The sequence below is a fragment of the Halichoeres trimaculatus genome, unplaced genomic scaffold (genome assembly GCF_033239565.1).
Source record: "Halichoeres trimaculatus isolate MK-OKI-2021-1 unplaced genomic scaffold, fHalTri1.1 fHalTri1_scaffold_20, whole genome shotgun sequence".
Taxonomy (NCBI): Eukaryota; Metazoa; Chordata; class Actinopteri; order Labriformes; family Labridae; genus Halichoeres; species Halichoeres trimaculatus.
In genome coordinates this window covers 22,265,841-22,286,751 of record NW_027437198.1, presented here as the reverse complement: position 1 = coordinate 22,286,751, position 20,911 = coordinate 22,265,841, and the positions used below count along the sequence as shown (strand labels likewise).

Genomic DNA, 20,911 nt, shown 5'->3' with positions numbered 1-20,911 from the left:
GCAGCTGGTGTTAAAAATGTCACTGTCTGGAGAAAGTCTGGGCCGTTAATTGAGTTATTTGGTTAATTACACGTCTCATTACAACACGTCACCTTTGAATCCACTGTGCTAATTAGAGAATGGCTCTAGAGACAGGAAATGAAGTGTCAGAGGTCGTCACAGACCCATAAATTCAAACATGTTGAATCAGAGTTAATGTAACACCTCCTTCAATGAGGTCAAATAACAAGAGAGGGTCACCTGAGGTTGGGAAGTAATCACACACCCAGGAGTGGTGTGTTACAGACTCTGACACCTCGCCTGTCACAGCGTTTCTTTATGGTGGTCTTCCTCCAAAGGACGACTCGGTGGCTTCCTCAAATTCCAGAGCTCACAGACAGACATACCAGTCACCTAAAGAGTGATGGACGGCTTCAGGGGAGCGTGCCAAAACATCTCACGTTACAGCAAAGGCCCCGAGAAATGCACACACATCTGGACCTGGATCTCCAGTCAGGATAACAGCGTGTAAACACATTGTGGTGAGTCTGTTTTGTTATTTTACAGGCGTGCTGAGAGGGCGCTGAATGGGAGCAGCTGAAAGACCTGCCACAAGTCTGATATGTCACAGCTCATTGTCCTAATTAAGAAGGCCTGAGGCGTTATAAGTCAAAATTATCCAAACTCTTTTATCATTATACAGATGGTTTTATTTTAATCCATAATGTTGTGTTTTCACTGTTCTATGTGCCTGTGACTTTGTGTTGTTGCTGCTGACTGTCTTGGCTGGGTCTCCCTTGAAAAATATGTTTGTAATTTAGGAAAATCTCAGTTAAATAAAAGTGACAGAAAATAAGTTAAGTACAGTAAATAATTTGAAATATTCAGCAATCTAAAGGGTGTCAAAGCATTACTCCTTTGTTTCAACAAGACTTTTATGCAGATTTCCAAGCAGGATGAGTGGTTCCTGTGATAATACTCCAAATTATTTTTGAATCAGACAAAATAAAATAAATGCTGTCATCCTGAGTTCCCATGGAAACTAACAAAATATCATTAGGCAGCAGATTTGATAAAAGATATAATGCAAAATTTATATCATAAACCAAACACAACTGTTTTAAGTATGATTAACCACACAAATTATCTCTTGCCAATAACAGAAGAAATGAAAAAATGACATAAAAATAATACCAATAATATACGATACAAGTTGCTTTAAGGTTTTATAATCATCTCTTGAGGCATATAAAACACCTCACTTTCTCAGGTTATGAGAAACACACAAAAAAGGGGAGGAGCTAGGAGCAGATGAGCTCAATATTAGGAACTTTAATAGGTACCAACAGTCCAATTCACCTAAATGCATCCTTGTGACTGTGAAGGATGTGTACCGTTCACATTTGAAACGATAAGGTACCAATTCCCGGTACCTGGCAATTGGTATTGGTACTCCATGGTACCAATCTTTGGTACTTTTGTGTGTTTATGTGGTAGAAAATATTATTTTGTTCAATAATAAGATTTGAGTTCTTTTCAATTTAACATTTTTAATCTTCAATATATAACCTTGTAATGCTGTGTTCATGTCTGGCATGGAAAAACACCTACTCTTCCACTTCCTCACAGTCACAAGGATGGATTTAGGTACCTAAACCTGGTACCTTTCGATTTTACATGAATTGGTACCTGGTACTTTTGACAGAATTTGGTCAGTACCTATAAAAGTACCTAATTCGGTGCCCATCCCTAAGGAAGTGGAAGAGTAAGTGATTGTCCTACAGGACATGAACACACCATTACAGGTTTGTATGTTAAGGGATAAATATGTTAACACACACAAAAGTACTGAAAATTGGTTACACTGAGTACCGATACTGATTGCCAGGTACTAGGCATTGGTACCGTATCATTTCAAATGTGGAGCGGTACCCATCCCTACTAAAGATATTTACTGAACAAAACTCAAAAGCCCAAAAAAACAACCAAAATCTAAAAGTCTTAAACCGCTTCAGACAGGGGAAACAGAAGTACACAACACTGAAAAGACGAGACAAACTGACCCAAAACTGAAGAAACACAGAGACTAAACAGACCGTGGGTGACTCTACACAATTAAAGAGAAAAAATGTTTGAGTATTTAATATTTAATTTTAAAGCACTGGGAGAACATATGTAGAGAGTGTGAAGAGGAATCAGCATTTACAGTCTGGAGTATTTACAGTCAGAACATGTGCTGTGTGGTATTTCATCTCTACAACAAGGTGGTGAAAAACAAGTGTCTGTGAGTCAAAGGTCAAACCAGGGACTGACAGCCAGGGTCAGGACTAAATGTCATGAACAGCCTTTAGACGAAGAAGTGTCTGTCTCATCCAGTGTGAGGCTGGAGAGCTGTAAAGAGCAGAGGTGTGACCATGTGGCCGCAGCCCGAGCATCAGAGCGAATGGAAACACAAACAGAGCTGAGAACGGACGGGAGGCAGGATTAAAGTCCCCCAACAGACGGGATCAACGCACGTCTTAATGAAAATGAATCGAATTATCTGTGAGGTCCATCTGGATATGAAAACATGAAAACACTAATTAGAAGGAGGATTTCACTCCGGCAGAGCAGCAGACCGCCAAGTTTATTTAGCTATTTCTGTCGCGCTCAGCTGTTCCTTTTCTGTTCTGGGGGAATGTCTGCTGCCATTGCAAAGTAATCCCCTTTATTTCTGGGGGGTGGTCTCCATGAGAGGGGGGGGCAAACAGGTGGAAAAGTGTTCATAACTCTAGCAAATTCCCACAAATGCACAAACACACTGATGGTGTGTTCACTTGACTGGAAAGATGTCGTTCAAACGGCTATCCTGGTTTTTAGGGGGAAAGCCACAGGGAATTTTATTAATTCATTATTACATCATTGATACAGTGGAAAATAATACACTTTATTGTATTATTGTCCAAATTTGCTTGACACAAAAATAACTAAAATTTAAAATGGGTTTTTAGAAAATTTAACAAATATTTTTCTGTGACAAAAAAAAAAAAAAAAAAAGTTGGACTCAGAGTCAGAATTTAGACAAAAAATGATGTTAGGTGAGATTTTCTATAACTGAAACTTCCCATCAAGCTTTATTTAAAAGTGTTTCCAGGCCCTTAAATGGAAAAAGCAAAAACAGGAGAGAAATTATGCAGTAGATAATTAAAAAGGATGAAAAATCTCCCTTTTTATCAACATTAAAAATTAAATTCTTCATTTTTTCTCTTCCAAAAAAAATCTCCAAATAGTATAGGTCTTTTTTTACATGAGTATGAGTGTAAAACAAGTATAATCGAACATTTAAAAGTCTTCATAATAATCTAAGAATACATCTTCTGTTTGATCACATATATTTATACCTGAGGTAATACTCTAACCCTGGCCCGTACAGTAGACATACTTGCTCTTCCATATTGCTTGTTGTGTAAAAAGATAGTTTAATTACTTTCAGGAATGACCCACATGCTGTCCTGCAATCGTAGCTACGTTTTCTGAATGACTGTTAACCTCCACGGGAAAATCCAGATTGGAAACCAGCATCAGGACTTTGTCCCGCTTAAAAAAAGCCAGCTGACCCGTGCACATACAGGGTAAGAGCCGCATCAGTCGCTGAGCGTATAGGACGGTAGAATCCCAATCTGTAATATAGCAATGGACATCACAAACCAAAAATAAAGTGGGTGAGCGGCTGCTGCGTCCCTGCAGGCAGATGGAGGAGATCAGAAGGAGGGTGGAGAGACAGTGTCCTCTGGTCCAACAAGCATCGATGTCCTGAATGTCCTTATTAGTCCACGTGGGACTGCAAACCTAAAGCATGGTCCCTCTGATATCAGGTTTACTTAATTCCAAGACTCCTGCGTCTATTTCTGATCTCCTGTAAGAGGATACGCCGCCCCGCCGCTCTGTCTCCTTCTCTTCTGCCATCAGATCATCGTCGACCATCCCCTTCTCTTTTTTATCCCCATCCAAACTTGAGGCTGTGGCTAAAGTTAGACCGGCCTGTGCAGAAGTATAAAAGCCCCCGGGGATGGACGTATAACGCGGCTTCACACGGTCTTCTCCTTCTTGATCATCCTAACCTCAGCTCTTACCGTCTCAAGATGGTGAGTACCAGGGCTCCCTCATCCCTGCTCTTTCTGCTGCTGCTGGAGATACCTACACGGGGGACTAAAGCAACCCTGATGGAATAAAAAATCTCTTTTTGAAGCTTTTTTTTGATAACGTTAATTCCAAAACTGGGAGCAGTCTTCATCATGTGCAGTAGGTTGTGTAATTCTGGAGATCTTACTAGTTTGATTTCATTTTTTTTGCTGTTAAAGATGCATGTCAACTCCATCCATCACTTGCAGAGAGATTTAAAACCTAAAAACAAAATGCATGTGATGGTCTCTTGAAAGATGTTGACATTCTTGCTAGCTTGAGAACGACTTACTCGACCAAAAAAAGAGGAAAATGATTTTTCTGCTCCTTAAAATTCATCCCAAATATTTCCACATTTTGTTTTCTGAAGTTTTGTCCTGGAAGATATCTTAAAAATGTGTAAAATGGGAAAAATACAGCAAGTTTGAGTGTAAAAATCACTCACTTATCCGTGTGTTCATCCTCCAGGCACCAAAGAAGGCCAAGAGGAGGGCAGCAGCAGGAGACAGCGGCTCCTCCAACGTGTTCTCCATGTTTGAGCAGAGCCAGATTCAGGAGTACAAAGAGGTGAGCGTTCACACAGATGTCAGGATGCTGCAGACATCTGCGTCATCACAAACAATTTCAGTTTAAGAATTACAGCTAATTTATTTTTTTTACACGCTGACCAAAATTAGCGTTCGGTTTAACAGCCTTCAGATCCATTTTCACTGCAGTTGCTATTTCACAGGCGCCCTCCTCCTCTCCCCTGACGGTTTAATAAGCATGAGAATGTCATTAGGACACTCTGAAGTTTCTGACACCATCTGAGCTCTAGTTGACCTTTGACCTCGCTTCCAGCTGTCATTTAGACATCTCTTAAAGCGCTCACAGAACAGCTGGACATGACGAAACATAAGCATGTGATGTTTTAAGATTTCAGGATGAGATTTCTGGAAGTAGAGATAGAAAGACCTGGAGTAGAGGGGAGTTAAGGGTGTTTTTGAGCTCTGTGAGGTCAGGAGATTTATTGGAGGATGGGCTGTCACAGGGATAATGATGTGGTTGTCAGAGCGGCGATCCGTTCTGCGAATAGAAGGAACATTCCTCCTGTGATAAGTGATCCGGCTGTCTTGAGTGCCACTTGGGGAATGTTTGGCTTGATGATAAGGATGATCTTAGCGCATCACACGGATGGAAAGATACCCGCCACTGGGTGATGGCTTCTCTAGCTGTCAGAAGAGCGTGTGTGAGAGGGAGAGACGGCACGACGGGAGGGTTGATGTGAGAGGTCGGTGACCGAGTCCAAGTTCAAGTCCGGAGGCGTTATCTTGAATTTCATAGAGACAAGTTGCATGGGGTGAGCGGCTCGGACAGCTGATACTTTCCCAGATTAACATGTAAGGAAAGACTCAGGGCGACCTTATGCACCCCTTCCCTCCCCTAAGTCCATCCAACTTGTCCCCCCTCCTCCCTCCTCTTGTGTCTGGAGTGTAACCCTCTCCTTCTCCTCTCCTCAGGCTTTCACAATCATTGACCAGAACAGAGATGGTATCATCAGCAAAGATGACCTGAGAGACGTGCTGGCTTCAATGGGTGTGTGAGATTTATTTCAACAAGAGAATCACGTGAGACTCTGTGTTTTCAGGGAGTTAACTCATTTTTCAATCGTCTCTTTAGGCCAGCTGAACGTGAAGAATGAGGAGCTGGAGGCCATGATCAAGGAGGCCAGCGGCCCCATCAACTTCACCGTCTTCCTCACCATGTTCGGCGAGAAGCTGAAGGGTAAATTCACCGACTGTCACACACACGCTTGAGTAGTTTCTGAAGTTTAGTTTGGATCATTTACTCACCTCCTGTCCTTGACCAGGTGCTGACCCCGAGGACGTTATTCTTAGCGCCTTCAAGGTCCTGGACCCCGAGGGTACCGGATCTATCAAGAAGCAATTGTAAGAAGAAAAAGGGAATTTGAATGTTTATGATTTATTATTTTCTTTAAGGATGATCTGTAACATGAGTCTGTTTTCTCTCCTCAGCCTTGAGGAGCTCTTGACCACTCAGTGCGACAGGTTCAACAAGGATGAGGTAAAAAAATCACACAGCTGGTGGAAGAATACAGCGTGTTTCAGACCGGTTTATTAGTCATTGATTTTAGATTACGCTTTTTTCGTCCCACAACTGGTAAATTTTTGATTACAATTACAACTGCAAAGTGGATAGAGAAAACATTACAATAATAATAAATGCAATAAAATATGTTTATCAACAGACTCCTTGGATGATAAAGTAAATAAACAAAGTTTATAGAAGAAAGGACAAAAAAAGTGACGACCAGTTATATTCGTTATGTATTAGTTTAGACTTTTTCTCCAGTTTTCTGGTAGTTTCCGTACACATTAGCCCATCCATCAGTTCACTTCAATAACTTCTAAAACACAGGTGATCTTTTTTTTCTAGTTTTCTGAGAGAGATTTTAACCATTAATGATTCATGTTGGTCTATTACTTTTTTTTATCCATTAGACAACAAAATAATTGATTTTTGTGCGAATTTATAAGAGTACCACTTTTAATCACAGGTTAGGAAATACTTCAAAATAAAAGGAATAAATGAAACAATATAAGTGTATCCTTCAGACTCCTTGGATGAAAAAGTAAATTAACAAAGTTTATAAAAGAAAAGGCAAAACTAAGAGATGACTAGATAAATTAACCATTAGTTTAGACTGTCCCTCCAGTTTTCAGGTAGTTTACTTACACATAAGTCAGTCACCTCAGAAAGGTGTAAGAATATGTCTTAATAACTTTTAAAACACCGGAGATCCTTTTTTTACATTTTCTGAGAGATCCAAACCCTTAGAGTTGATGGTTCATGCTGGTCGCTTACTATTTTGATCCATTTCCAGACAAAAACATTGATATTTATGCAATTTTTTATAAGTTAGAAAGAGCTCTGAGTTAAATCTGAGGTCAGTATTTGTACCAGTGAAGGTTTTATTTTGGTCAGTGTATCATAAGTACTAAATACTCTAAATACTTTCAATATTTACGATTTTTCTGATTTTTTTGGTTTGCTTTTTTGACCCCAGAACATGTGAAAAAAAAAAAGTATGATGATAATGTCTACAGACTACATCAGGAGCCATATTTTCCCATAAAATGCACATTACATGAGTCAGAGAAAATCATTTCGCCCTCTGCTGGGGAAAAGTAATAACATTTTTACAATCCAGTTTATAAACAAAGACTGAAATAAAGAATTTGAATTTTTTTTTTTTTTTTTTTGATAAAGAAACCCCGATTTTGATATTGTCAAACAAAAAATCCCAATATATCGATTTTTTTCTCCCACCCTTAATAAATACAGTGCTCACCTGTCCCGTCTGACCTTTGACCCTCCTCTCCTCCTCAGATTAAGAACATGTGGGCCGCCTTCCCCCCAGATGTTGCTGGCAACGTAGACTACAAGAACATCTGCTACGTCATCACACACGGAGAGGAGAAGGAGGAGTAAAGAGGGAGCTAGAAAACAAAAAATGACAGCAATCCCTTTGCTATTCTGCTTTCCCTGCCCCTTTCTGTCCTCCTCTTCCTCCCCGCCCACCTCCTGTGTGAACTCATGTGCCCGGCCCCTCACACCAAAGACTTAAAGACACGTGAGGAGGCTGGTGTCCATGATGTGTCTATGTTTGCTTATGGGGAATGGGGTGATTTTCAATAAAATTATCCTGTGACATCATTTCCATCCACACGCTTTTCTCACAAACCTCTTCTTTCCTTGCAACCATCCTTCTGTCTTCTCACCTCTTCATGTCTGCCTGCCCTGTCACTTCACCCTGAGGTGTCTGTGAGGATGAGATGTACCTCTCTGCTCCCCTCTGAGGAGTCAGAGGAGGGAGGTTTACAAAGTCTGAGGACTTCATTCCAAATTCTGAAGATGTCCTCTTTGGGTGGAAGAGGTGGGAGGAAGAGGAGGGAGAGCTTTTGCAGGTGAAGAGAGGATGAAAGTTGTCTCCTAAAAGTGCGGACAACTTTTGTTCTCGAGAAGTTAAAGAAATGAACGAAGGGGAGGAGGGAAAGGATCGAAAGAAAACATTCAAATCTTCGATGTCTTTCCCTCCGCTCCTTCCCTTTTCTGTAAAATCCTCTTCTTTTCCATAAGCTGTCTCACCTTTCCTCTGTACTGAATAAAAGGGACGAACTGTGAATAAAATCTCTTTCCTTTTGTACCATAGTGTCTCTGCTCAGTGGCTCTGGGGGTCAGGGTTAAGGGAAGCAAGCTGGGTAACGGTTGTGCTGAAAGAAGTCGCGAACTCCCTCATTAATGCGCGGCTAGCGCCCTCTGGTGGCCAGGAAGGTACATTTCATCAACACAGTGAAGCCTTCACTGCATTAAAACTAATAACCAGACCACTTTTACCAACATCTTTAAATATTAAAGACACACAAAAACTACGGAAGCGTATTGCAGTCACTTGAAGAAAAAAAAAACAACTCAGGTTTTTCAGAGTAATTTATTCTTCGGTTTGTTTTTTGTGGTAATTCATTTTGTTTTTCTGATTAATATTTTTTAATGGTTTATTTTGTTAAATTACCACGAAAAACATTAAAAATTATAACAAAAAACAAACCAATAAAAAATATCAGAAAAACAAAATTAATTACCACAAAAAATTACTCATAAAAGCATAAAAAATTATTACAAAAAAAAAACAATAAAAAAATATTAATCAGAAAAATAAAATTAATTACCACAAAAAATTACTCATAAAAACAGAAATAATTATAACAAAAAAACAAACAAATAAAAAAATATTAATCAGAAAAACAAAATTAATTACCACAAAAAACAAACTGAAGAATAAATTACTCTGAAAAACCTGAGTTTTATCTTTTCTTCAAGTGAATTCAATACGCTTCTGTAAAAAACAGTCAAATAATAATAAAAAAAATTCAATAGAAAAAAAGAGGAAAAAAATAAACTCATTAAAAAAAAAGTCAAAATAAATCAAATAAGTTTGAAAAAAATGATGAGATTTTTTTAACAATGACTCATATGAGATGGGAATAAATGCAGAATTATTGCCTTAGAATAAATAAAGAAAAAGAATTTAAATGCATTAAAAAAATCTTCCTATACCAGTGACTAATGCATCTCAGGGTTTGGTGCGTTGTGCCACGATTCTATTTTGGAGACGTTTTCAGTTTTTTAGCCACTTTAACCTCGGGATAAAAATACAACTCCATCCTGAGGTGAGACCAGCTGAGTTTCCATCACTAAATATAAACTCTGGTTATTTAAATCCTGCCAAACTCATATTTCCAGGAACATGGAGAGTTACGTAAAGTAGGCATACAACATGACCTCTTGGTTGAACTCATCACTCCCACATCCTCCTCCTCCTCCTCATCCTCCAAGAACGACAGACACCCTGATGATTTAATATATTATGGTTTATTACTCATCACAAATGTCATTATCATCATCAATTAAATACATCAGTTGTAGATCTGAAGGAATGAATTCAATTAGCTATGATTTTATATTTCACTTTCGCCAGAGAGAGTGACTTGTAAACTTAAAAACACAAATAAAAAAAACCAAAACAGAGCGTTGTGGGGAGGAAAAGAGCTGAAACGCTTCTTTGAGTTTTTGCATCAGTGGGGTAGATCCTGATCAAATCATGAATTTTAGGATCAACGCAGAAATGTACGAAGGACCTGCAGAAATGTTATTCCCAATTGGTGTTAAATATTGCAAATGAGTATTGCTCATTAAATACTGTCATCCACGGGCCTGAAATGTGCTCAGAGAAAAAACAAACTCAGCAGAGCACAGACAACTCTCTGCCGTCACCACACACTATGAACAGTCTTTATGGAGGATTGTTTGCATAGATGTGTTCAGTTTATCCTCACGATCACTACACTAAAATGGCGTCTAAAGAGAAAGGGGAGGGGGTGTGTGATGTTTGTTTTTTTGTTTAGATGACCGCAATAATGACTGACCTAAAAGAAGTGACATGGATGAAAATGGAGGACATGTTGGCTACAAAGCTACACGAAAGTCCCTCTAAATCCTTGACTACAAAAACAGTACAGTTTAAGAGCATCACTGTTTTTATTTTGCCATCAAATGGTTTTATACAAACTACCTGGCACTATTCATCATATACTGATGGGCTTCAGTGCGTTTAATGTATGCATAAATATCTTACAGTACAGGACACTGAGTGTAAATAGGTTAGGGAGTTAGTCCATAAGTTATTCTGAATGTTACAACACAACTCTGTGAGACAGACAAACTTAAGATCTTCAATTAAAGAACTACTCAAAGCTCCTTTTAGTTTATGATACAGTACAATTAAGACCTTCAGCTTTAGACTCTTCAGTCTGAATCACTCAGCTCGCTCTTTGTTCTGTCAGAGGGTCGTTTTTCAACTCTAGTTTAATACTGCACTTCAGTAAACCGGAGACTCGTGAACCCCAAAGTTGACCAAACCAACATAAGAAGAAAAAAAAAAAATCAAAAACATGCGTGAAGTTTGTGAAAGCAGAGGATTCGGCGTGTGCAGAAAAGAAAAACAGAACGCTTAAATGATCCCTCTGCAGCTACACTGAGTGTAGTCACCTCTCATTCCAGTCAACCAGGTGTCTCTTACTCACATAGAAAAATAGTCAAATCCAAAATAATAATAATAATAATTCATAATATACTATATTTGATTAAATTAACCACTTTGTACATAAATACACCAGAGACCAAAGGTCAAAGGTCAGAGGTTCATGCTACATTGGCACACCTGGCACCTCCAGTCAAGTGGCTCCCCATAGGTCCTCGTGGCACGGATTTCACACGCGGTGAATCCGGCCTGTGGAGACTTTCGCTCTCTGTGTAACTACACTATCGGAGTGGTTCACTTCAGTGGTGTTTGTGACAAACTCACAAGTGCAAAAATCATCCTTCATTCACTAAGATTAGAAATCACATTCTCTAAAGGGCTGGAGTCCTCAGCTAAAGGTGGCTAACTTTGATACGATGTGGGGTTTTTGTTCATTAAAAGCTAAATAATACTAAGTTTAGAGTTGGACTTTCAGTCTGTTGGGCTGTCTAGACTCTTCTGCCTGCTTTATACAAAACCTCAGACACATGAGATCAAAGAGACGCCTGAATAAAAACAAATGTAATACTCCCTACATGAGCTAACCATGAAAACACCCGCTGCACACGTCAGGTTGTTTTTTTTAATTTACATTTCCCTCCCTTTGTTCGCATCCTTCGATTTCCACAAATCAAACAGAATAATCTGGGGACACAGGATTCAGAGATGATTTGATCTGATTGAAATTAAGCAGGCAGAGGGGGGCTATAACCAGGGAGGTCACACACAGAACAGTGACACACTTCACTACAACTACTAAGGCACACACTCACTCACAACATTGAACATGACAATAAATACATCCTCAACAACGTTACTAAGATTTCTGTCCACAGTGCCTGCGTCGGATGCGAGGGGTTGTCTTCTTTTTTGTTCCCGGCATCTTGAAACACTGTCCACAGATGAGAACTGACGGGGCGTACGGAGCACTAACGGGATCCTATGTACTGTATGTATTTATTTACACCCTCTATGGCACCGCGGCTGTTTCAGCAATACTTCACTTTGACGATCCGCTTCTTCATTGCGTCTCTACTCACTGCCATCAATCGGGTTAAAATAATAAATTGAAAAAAAGGAATTTAAAAAAACTAAAATGTAATGACTGTAATACTCTGAGAAGATATCCAGACTCACAGTCTGTGCTCCAGTTGAAAAAGGAAAAAGAAATAAAACTGAAAAAGAAAAGCATTGAGCAAGAGGCACACAGCCCCCTGAGGTGCTTTTAAAACCATGATCCAGTTTTCTCCACCAAAGTTCCTGGGCTACACCGAGTCTTTAAAATGATGACGTTATACAGGAAGCCTTTCCATTTCTTCTTTTCTTTTTTATTGATCGCTCTTTGTCTTCTGGGGTTTTTGTTCCTCTGACCTCTTCTTTTGTTCGAGTCCCTTTTTTATGATCCTTGGATGACCGGGTGGAAACTAGGCCGAATCTTTCGCCGCTGTAGCTCCATTTTTGTCCTCGGCCTCTCCTCCCCCCTTGTCCTTTTTCTTACCCCCTTTCTTCTTCTCTTTTTCTAGCCTCTCTTTCTCCTTCTTGAGCCTCTCCTTCTCCACCTTTTCCTTCTCCTTCTTTTCCTTCAGTTTTTTCTTCTCATCTTCCTTCTCCTTCTTCTTGTCCTCCTTGGTCTTCTTCTTCCTCTTGTTTCCGTCTTCCTCTCCAGACGGGGCTTCAGCCGGCGGTGCCACCTCTTTTTTCACGTCTACACATGGGGGTAGTGGGGCGTTGTTTGCGGTGGGAGAGGGGATGGTTGGCGTGATGTGCTCAGAGACGATCACAGGAGAGGGGGACAGAGTGCTAGGCGGTGGCGCTGTGCTTTGTGGGGGCGGTAAAGACTCGGGCTGGCTTTGTACTGAGGCGCCCTCTGAGGCTTGAGTGGGCCCACGCGATGACGCAGCTGCACCACCTACTAACGGGCTCTGAACATGGGGCGCGGCTGCTTTCTGACCCGCTCCTGGGGGAATGGGTGGTTTATGGGCGGGGCCTCGTCCTGGGCTCGATGCCGCTGCAGGTGGAGGCTGATGAGACAGACCCTCTACTCCTGACATCCCTGAGAAGGAGCCCTTTTTGGTTTGGAAAGGTGCCTTGGACTTGCGGAAGCCAGGTAGTGAGAGGAGACTGGAAGAGGCTCTGAGGGGCCCTGGAGGCGGGATCGGGCTTCCAAGGAAGGAGAGGCTGCCGCCGGAGCTGATGGAGGCAGCACGGCGTTTGTATTCAAAGATGGCCCTCGTACCGTGGAGGCGACGGCCCGGTTGGTGAGTCAGTTCCCCCCTGGACTCCCTCCACTTCCTTACCTGGATGCTACATTCCCTCTCTATGAGCGCCTCCGTCACCGGGAGCGTGATGATCTGAATGTCAGATGAGACGAAACGAGACAGACAGAGGAAGTGAAGATTACTAGACTGGACGCTACACGACAAAGTGACTCATATCTGGTGTGGCTGAGTAAAAACAGAACAGATTTGTGTATTTGGAGCAGAGACAAGAGACCGACCTCCTGTACCAACATGTCCTCTCTGATCGTATCAGGAGAGATGTTCCTCAGACGCTCCATGGTTTCATACATGCCCTGTAGTTCCCGGAGTTTGTCTACAGAGCCGAGCATCTGCTTCAGCAGCACCAAGCCGACACGAAACACTATCTTCACTCCTACAAGAGCGAAAACCAAAGTCAAACAACTTGCAAATAATCACACTGAGCAGAACAGAGCATGAACAGATTTAAGATACCTTCACAGAAGAACATGTCCCACACACGCAGGACACAGGACCACGGTAAGGTGCGTGAGAAGATGCACATAAACCATTCAGTCATGTAGAGGATTGGGTCAATCTTGAACTTCTTAAGGTGACGGTACGCCATGGGACATGTACGCCGTAGCAGAGAGAAGAAGATCTCACCATCCAGCTGGATCGCTTCCTGAAAGTTGGAAATGTTGAGTTAAAAAAAGCTGCAAAAACCAACTCAAGAAAAACATGAAGGAGTGTTATTTGTGTTGCCACTGCTGTGCCTGAAAAGTGCTTTATAAATAAAGTTTGATTGATTGATTATTCACTCACCAGACCAGCGCTGTAGTAGCCAGGAAGGTACTTCTCACAAATCTGGACGAGGCACCAGAACGCTTGCTGGAGGAAAAGAGAGAAATGATGATAAAGTGGAAGAAACAGAGATTCAAACACCATCAAAAAAAAACAAAAAAACTACAATAAAGAACAAAATCTCTCTGTTAATGACTCTTTGTTGACTCTTCAACAGATATTTGTTATTTATTTGTCAGTGAGACAGGCTCGACAGCAAAGTCAGCCCACACTGCTTCAGAGTGATTCTGCTGAAACCTGAGACCTCACTGTATCACACACGCTTCATTTTTGTAGGACACCTTGTCAGATGTTACAGTGTGGTCAACGTAGTTTCAGCGAGTCATCACGTCACCAACGGTCTATTTATAACACAGTCTGCACCCAAGAGGGCTAAATAGTGTCAGCTTGTTTTGTCTGCATGCTCACCCCCGCTTTCTCTCATCAATCTGTTGTTTAAACGTGCAATTGGCTAAGGCGGGCTGCACAGTAAGCGCCCACTCAGAATAAAAACAAAAGACAATTTCTTTTTCCATTTCTATTTCCTACAGCAGAGCATTTGACCTTCAACACAATCTTCCACATTTTATCCTCTTTGTTTCCAGCACAGGTGAAACCTGAACTCTCCATCCTCTCATCCTCACCTCAGCCGGCATGTGCATGAGCAGCACTGCAGCCACTGGAGCCTGGGCCTGGCAGTAGCCCTCATCAGGCCTGTAGACGGTGTAGGCCTTCAGGATCCGATACAGATCCTGTTGCCTGCAGGAAGAAACAATGAAATGAAGAAGAGGCCAAATCAGCAGATGTAATTACTGCTCATACAGGGAACAATTAAAATCTAAATAATGGGAGTCTTGAATCACTTCATTCGGATCACTTTTCTTCTACAAAATCATCATTACTAAGAATAGGAATGGTCATTTCTCTCCAAAAACTGGGGACACATCTTACTTTGTTTTTCCGATATAAAGACAAATGCACTCATTAAATACCTCTTAAAGTGACACTCCAGGATGGAACAAGTTGGGTCCTATCACAAGGTTTAGGGCAGAAATTACCCCTACAGCAGTGATTTTGTGCAGCAGAAGCCCAGGGCGCACGCACCAAACACCCCCTCCCTGCTCGTCTGCCGGTTTCCTCTGCACTCAGACGGGGCCATTTTTTACTTGACCAAAAACACAAATAAATGGACGCCCACCAAAAAAATCCGATATCGGTCTGCATTCACGCTTTATTCAGAGAATTTTCAGTGCGTTACTTTCACATAAAAACACCGCTAAATAAGGCTCTAGTTCTCATCGTGCCGTACAATGACGCTACCTCCGCTGCAGAGCCACAGCTGGCTTTTTTATATCGTGCCAGATATAAAAAACTAGAGCCTTATTTAGCGGTGTTTTTGTGTGAAAGTAACGCGCTGAAAATTCTCTGAATAAAGCGTGAATGCAGACCGACATCAGATTTTTCGGTGGGAGTCCGATTATTTGTGTTTTTGGTCAAGTAAAAAATGGCCCCGTCTGAGTGCAGAGGAAACCGGCAGAGGAGCAGGGAGGGGGTGTTTGGTGCGAGCACTTGGGCTTCTGCTGCACAAAAACACTGCTGTAGGGGTAATTTCTGCCCTAAACCTTGTGATAGGACCCAACTTGTTCCATCCCGGAGTATCACTTTAAATTAAAAACCCAAAGGCATTTGCAAGAGTATTAAATGGCCATCACTTTTAAAACCTCAACACCAGTAAGTGTGTGCTTTCCTCGTCTCAGCAGAGCAGTATAGGTATGCATGTCGTATTCCATGTTAAGATGGAAGCACAGGGCATGCAAGCCGTGGAAAATCCACAAGGAATCATCGAAGAATTGGATCAGTAAGCAGAGCTGGTGATGGATTTGGTATTAAAATCTCTCTGATTCCCATCCCTGATAAGTATGGTCAAATTACTCTAATTAACTCTGAGTGTTTCTGCCAAAGTTCAGCAGATTGTTGGTGTGTGCTTGTCTTAATTACCCGTGTCCACCTCTTGCAGCAAACATCTCGTGGAAGGGGAACTGTCTGTGAAGATCTTTCTCGATAATGTCGAGCCATTTAGCTTCCCCAGGCTCTCTCTCCAGCTCCTACGGTGAAAAAAAAAAACGATGAAAGGTTTTAAAAGCCTGTTTTAATTCAGGGTGTCAGTTTCCAAATGAGCCATCGAAGCTCTGTATGAAACATTAGAGCGTCTTCAGAAACTTCAGCACACTGCTGGTACCCGGTCTCAGCTGGAGCTAGACCCCCTGCTATGTGGATGCAGTCAGGGCCCTGACAGGCGGGATTACTGGTCCTGATAAGAGGTTTAGAGATCTGTTGGCCTGAGCCTGCCTCTTTGGCACCCCTGGAGTTAAAACTGCCCTACTCCTCCACAACTTCCTGTGGCTTTGGTTCCCATTTCAGCCAATTATAAAACACAGACACTGCAGCTTCTTCATTGTCATTTGCAGTCTGAGGAAGCCTTTCCAGAAGTATAAAAGGATGAAAATGTCTCTATTTTAAGTTGCTCTGGGATTTAACGGCTGCATCCATGTGTTTGTCTTTTATAAGTTGTAAAACTCCACAGGAAATACAGCAACAGTGATACCTCAAATTTTCCAGGGTTGGCATCCAGGAGTTCTTTACTGTTGGAGAGCAGCTGCCAGGCTTTTGCTCTTAAAGAAGACGGGATCCCCTTCCTGCAGCGCATCTTAACCTGCGACACACAAAAACATCACACATGATATTAACTGAAGCACACGGTTTAATGAATCTAAGAGCTTCAGTAAGGTTGCCGTGTTTACCTTCTGGAAACGATGTTTGGTCCACTTATCCCAATTGTGGAACATATCTAACCACTTGATCTCCCTCTGCCGGGCAACTTCAACTCGAACGTCCTTTTCCCTGCGTTGGTGAGGAATAAAAAATGTGTTCATCATTTAATATAAGAAAAGAGGTGTTTTTTATTTACAGTCCAAGATACAACCCTCAGTAATGTTTGTAGACAAGAAAATAAATCTAATGACCCACTTTTCCCACTGGCATTCATTTGCACAACATTGCGCTGACTTGCTTAACAAAGGACATCGCTAACATTGACCAGACGTCACGGCCACTACTGATGGTAAATCAATAACGTTTTAATTATTCAACAGTTGAAGAGCAATTAGCTCGCCAGAAAGAAGAAGAAGTCTAAAAAAAAAAGGGGAGGAAGAGAGCAGATGGGCGTGAGGGTTGATACCGCTGACACACACACAGTCAGTACACATTGAGTCACAAAAACGCTCTCAGCATTATCTGAGTCAGACCAAAGGAAGAAAAAGGATGGAGAGATATGTTAAGTGTTTGAGAAGAAAAGAGGAGAGGAGTGGAATGAAAAGAGGAAGATCTCTTTAGGGCAGATGGATGACGGAATGAATAAGAGGTTTAAGAAGGGCAAAGTGACCGATTAAAAGAAGATAGACAAACAGGATTTACATTCATCTGTGGAAACCGACGTCATGACTACAGTCTTATCATTTTTCAAATAGTGAAGTATCAGCAAGGAACTTCAGCATATGAAAAGAGAAGTGACTCTTTTTCACATCTAAAATATGAAGTTAAAGAAGCTCATAGACCTCTCTGATAGGAATAATGAAACTACTGGATGATTTCATTTTCTGGTGAATGAATCATGTCCTGATACTCACCCAGATTCACTGTACTGATTCCCACCAAGGAAGCCGTACTTATCAGTGCGTCTGACAGCCATGCCATTGATCTCAGAGTCTGAGCCCACAGAGCTGCCATCTTCTCCCAGCCCAGATAGAGAATCCAAAGTCCCAGACATCAAGCTGGCTGACTCAAGGTAGCTGAGGGTGTCAGGGGCCGGCCGGGGGTTGGGGTTGGGCAGCGGGAGTGCACAGGCTGGCTCGTTGATTAGTGGAACAGTAGGGCTGGGGTGTTCTGCTCTCGTGGGGGTGGTGGGCAGCTCTGCTGTCTTTACTTCACTGGGAGTCTCAGGCTTAGGGGAGAGTGGAGGAGGCTGACTTTGAGGATTTTGTGCTTGTTGAGGTGGTTGAGATTTCTCCTCTCCAGGCGGACAGGATGTGTCTGATGGAGCTGGAGGTGTGATGTTGGAGGCTGCAGGGATTTGGGGTTCACCTGCTTTAAGTTGACCAGCATCCATAACAGGATTTGGATTGTGGGTGACATGCACATTGGGGTAAAGATTAGGACCAGGATTGAGATCAGGAGAGGGGGACGCCATCTGCAATTCACTCTCTGCTGATGTCTCACTTTGCTCTATGCTGGTGCCTGCTTCAGTATTCGTGAGCTCTGGAGCTGCAGGGTCATGAGTCATGGGTCCCTGCTTAATCACCTGGGCGCTAGTCTCTGTATCTCCCCCTACTGATTCCTCTCTCTGAGGAGCGGCTTCATGTACCGATAGTGTGAGGGGAGTGTCAGTCAGTTTTGGAGGACTCGAAGGTGGTTGAAAGGTCAAAGGTGACCCGCCTGGCTGTGCTGCAGGAGTGTTTCCAGTCAAAGCTTTGTCATTGTAGAGTGAGGACTTGGGTAGTGGGATTTCCCTGGCAGGCTCCGGAGCAGCGCTGTTGGGACCAGGGACTGCTGAAGTGGGTGGGATGGAAGGAGCTGCATGTGGATCACCCAATGCAGGCGGTGATGGGGATAAGGTGGAGAGTTCTGCCATGGTTCCACTCTGTTCTCTCCTTTACAATTAAAAAGAAAATCACAAAAGTGAGTTTTTATTTGTAAAAAGCAAAACAGGATCATTTTCTTATAATAATCCTGGAACAAAAAGAAGTATAACTTTGAATAACCTGCCAATGTCAGAGGTCATTATTGATGAAACATAAGAACAATTTCTCCTCTTCTAATTAAATAAACAAAGAATTGAATGGGGTAACCTCAAAACAATCCCAGTCTTGAATGCTTTTGTTGTACATTGTTCCTGCAAAAACTCTTTCTTCTTTTACAAAATAATGAAAATAGAGCAAAATCAAAGTCACTTCCACACTCAAAAAAAAGTTATTTTCAGTTTGGAAGAGTCGATTTGATTGGGGGTGTGTTTGTAAATTTACTCTACCAAAATTCACGAAGGGTGTCAGTTTTTTGTAATAGTGCTAGTATACATTTAAAAAAATATGGTATGCTTTTATTTTCAAATTGTGAGTTTTAATGTTTTATCTGATGTTTTTCCCCTTAAAACTTTTGAAAATTGTTTAATTTGATTTTTATTGTTGTTAAAAAGTAGGCTAGGTTTAAATAAGCGTTTCGCTTTTGTTTGTGCCTGTTTAAACAACACTTAGTCTATGACTGTTGACTTTTTAAAGTGAAGGTGAAACATGTTGTTATTTGTATGGTTACTAAAGTAAATACTATCATTACTACATTATCAACAAAGCATTCCAACTACCATGCGAATCCAGCGGCTTGCTGACGAAGCAGGTTGACGTGTGTTGTAGTAGCTTCAAACCGCTAACAGCTAATAACATCAGCCACTTTGTTGTCATATCCTCTCTGGAGGCCTCTGTCGGCCCGTCTCAACTTCCCGATTCAGAACACAGAGGCAATTGTTTACTAATAGCTAATAGTCAACACCCCCACAGTTTGCCAGGCCCTGTCCGAAAGCGGCGTCCCCGGCCTTGTCCACCCCACTACCCGGGGAAATACAACTTCTCCTAGGCGAAACAACTCACCCACAACCGGCGTGTCACTGCGGTGCGTCCGCCTGGGTAGCCAGGGGGTTCCTGTTCACACGTCCCCCCGCCACAGCTCCGGGTTCCGCAGTTGCCCCGTAAAATGAAAACACAAAAGACTGAGACCGGAGCAGGAACTGCTGGACTCGGTGAGGACCTGGAAGAGCAAAAGTCTGGACTCAGAGAGGCTGCTGGCTAAGTTAGCTTATTTTAGCCTAATGTGACTAGCATTAGCGCCAATAGTATCCTGTTTCTATTAGCCGAGCTAGCCAGATGAATGCTCCGGTTATATCCGTCACGTACTCAGACCTGCTGCGACTATTCTCACCAAATGTTGCAACCATCTATAAAAAATTTCATTCTCAATCTCCAGTGATGTTCTTTGTTTGATTTTGATTTATCCAAGCGCAGCGATAGAGCTACATCCAACACCCGCAGCCTGCATTTCCTACTGACAGCTACGTGCGCGCTCCCGTCGAGGTTGTCGGGAGCACGTACGCAGCCTGCAAAGGAGCCTCCCTTCCACCGCAGGATGTTTTTTTTCCCAGTTTTATTTATGGAAGTTCATTTCCGCCAAAGGAAAAAGAAAAGTAAAAAAATAAATTAAAAAAGAGAGTAAATAAATATATAAAGAAATGCTAAGTCATAACAATTAGATACCAAGGCGCAAACTCAGTATCTCATATTAATCTGGAAACTGTTTTTACTGTCCTGTAGAATCTTGTTACAACTGTCTGCTTAAATTCCATTCAAACAATAGTGAACAGATGTGCCTCTGCATATTTCCTCTCAAAATTCCTGATACTAATCTTTTTTCTAAGTTGCACCAGTAGATGGCGCAATCCAATGGAAATACAAAAACATTTCACACATTGTGGTGACATACCACAGCACATCTGTTACACACACTTTCAGATCCACACAGAATCACAAAGAGGTATTCATACATACCTGACACCTGTCATGTCTGTGATACATTGGTGTGACGCTGTAGGACTATTTTGATAAAGAAAGCGATGAGGATTTCTCATTTCTAGTTCTGTTATGTAATCTTTTGGGAGGTTATGTGATGCTTTGCTCGTGGTTTGAGGTAATTTAGTCGTTGTTATGTTGTGAGGATTGCCATGGAAAACCACAGAAATGGAGGACACCCATGTGTAATTGGAATAATACGGAGTTCCTCAGAAAGGGAACCTCCCTGTAGTTAGTCTTAGTCACATAAATATACGCTATCCAACTGGTTGTCATTGAGTCTACAGACAAGTTTCCACATGAGCACAAAGTGGAACTGAGCCTCCTGAACTGTGGGTAAACACATTTTGGTGTCTCCATGGTAATCCAGAGGTAGGAAGCTA

The 20,911-nt window shown here is 41.8% G+C and overlaps 2 protein-coding genes across 2 annotated transcripts; one reads left to right on the top strand and one right to left on the bottom strand.

The window, feature by feature from the left end:
• The first annotated feature begins 4,016 nt into the window (after nucleotides 1-4,016).
• Nucleotides 4,017-8,313, top strand: mylpfa (myosin light chain, phosphorylatable, fast skeletal muscle a). Its single transcript, XM_074696266.1, has 7 exons — nucleotides 4,017-4,103; nucleotides 4,609-4,707; nucleotides 5,640-5,715; nucleotides 5,800-5,904; nucleotides 5,990-6,068; nucleotides 6,156-6,204; nucleotides 7,531-8,313. The coding sequence occupies exons 1-7, from the start codon at nucleotides 4,101-4,103 to the stop codon at nucleotides 7,630-7,632; spliced, it is 513 nt and encodes a 170-aa protein (XP_074552367.1). The 5' UTR covers nucleotides 4,017-4,100; the 3' UTR covers nucleotides 7,633-8,313.
• Nucleotides 8,314-9,554: 1,241 nt separating this feature from the next.
• tbc1d10b (TBC1 domain family, member 10b) lies at nucleotides 9,555-20,040 on the bottom strand. Its single transcript, XM_074696473.1, has 10 exons — nucleotides 19,557-20,040; nucleotides 17,547-18,566; nucleotides 16,662-16,761; nucleotides 16,466-16,573; nucleotides 15,859-15,965; nucleotides 14,505-14,619; nucleotides 13,843-13,908; nucleotides 13,513-13,702; nucleotides 13,278-13,432; nucleotides 9,555-13,131 (listed from the first exon to the last, which is right to left on the bottom strand). Exons 2-10 carry the CDS (start codon nucleotides 18,545-18,547, stop codon nucleotides 12,205-12,207), a joined length of 2,769 nt encoding a protein of 922 aa, XP_074552574.1. The 5' UTR covers nucleotides 18,548-18,566; nucleotides 19,557-20,040; the 3' UTR covers nucleotides 9,555-12,204.
• Nucleotides 20,041-20,911: the final 871 nt, after the last annotated feature.

Bases quoted from the DNA above. Each gene is read 5' to 3' on its own strand.
- mylpfa (XM_074696266.1), top strand. The intron at 5,905-5,989 runs GTAAATTCACCG...GTCCTTGACCAG, and splicing joins GTTCGGCGAGAAGCTGAAGG to GTGCTGACCCCGAGGACGTT. The intron at 6,069-6,155 runs GTAAGAAGAAAA...TTCTCTCCTCAG, and splicing joins GGATCTATCAAGAAGCAATT to CCTTGAGGAGCTCTTGACCA.
- tbc1d10b (XM_074696473.1), bottom strand. From the start codon at position 18,547: ATGGCAGAACTCTCCACCTTATCCCCATCACCGCCTGCATTGGGTGAT. The intron at 16,574-16,661 runs GTAAACACGGCA...TGTGTGTCGCAG, and splicing joins CCAAACATCGTTTCCAGAAG to GTTAAGATGCGCTGCAGGAA. The intron at 13,132-13,277 runs GTCGGTCTCTTG...TCTGACATTCAG, and splicing joins AGGACATGTTGGTACAGGAG to ATCATCACGCTCCCGGTGAC.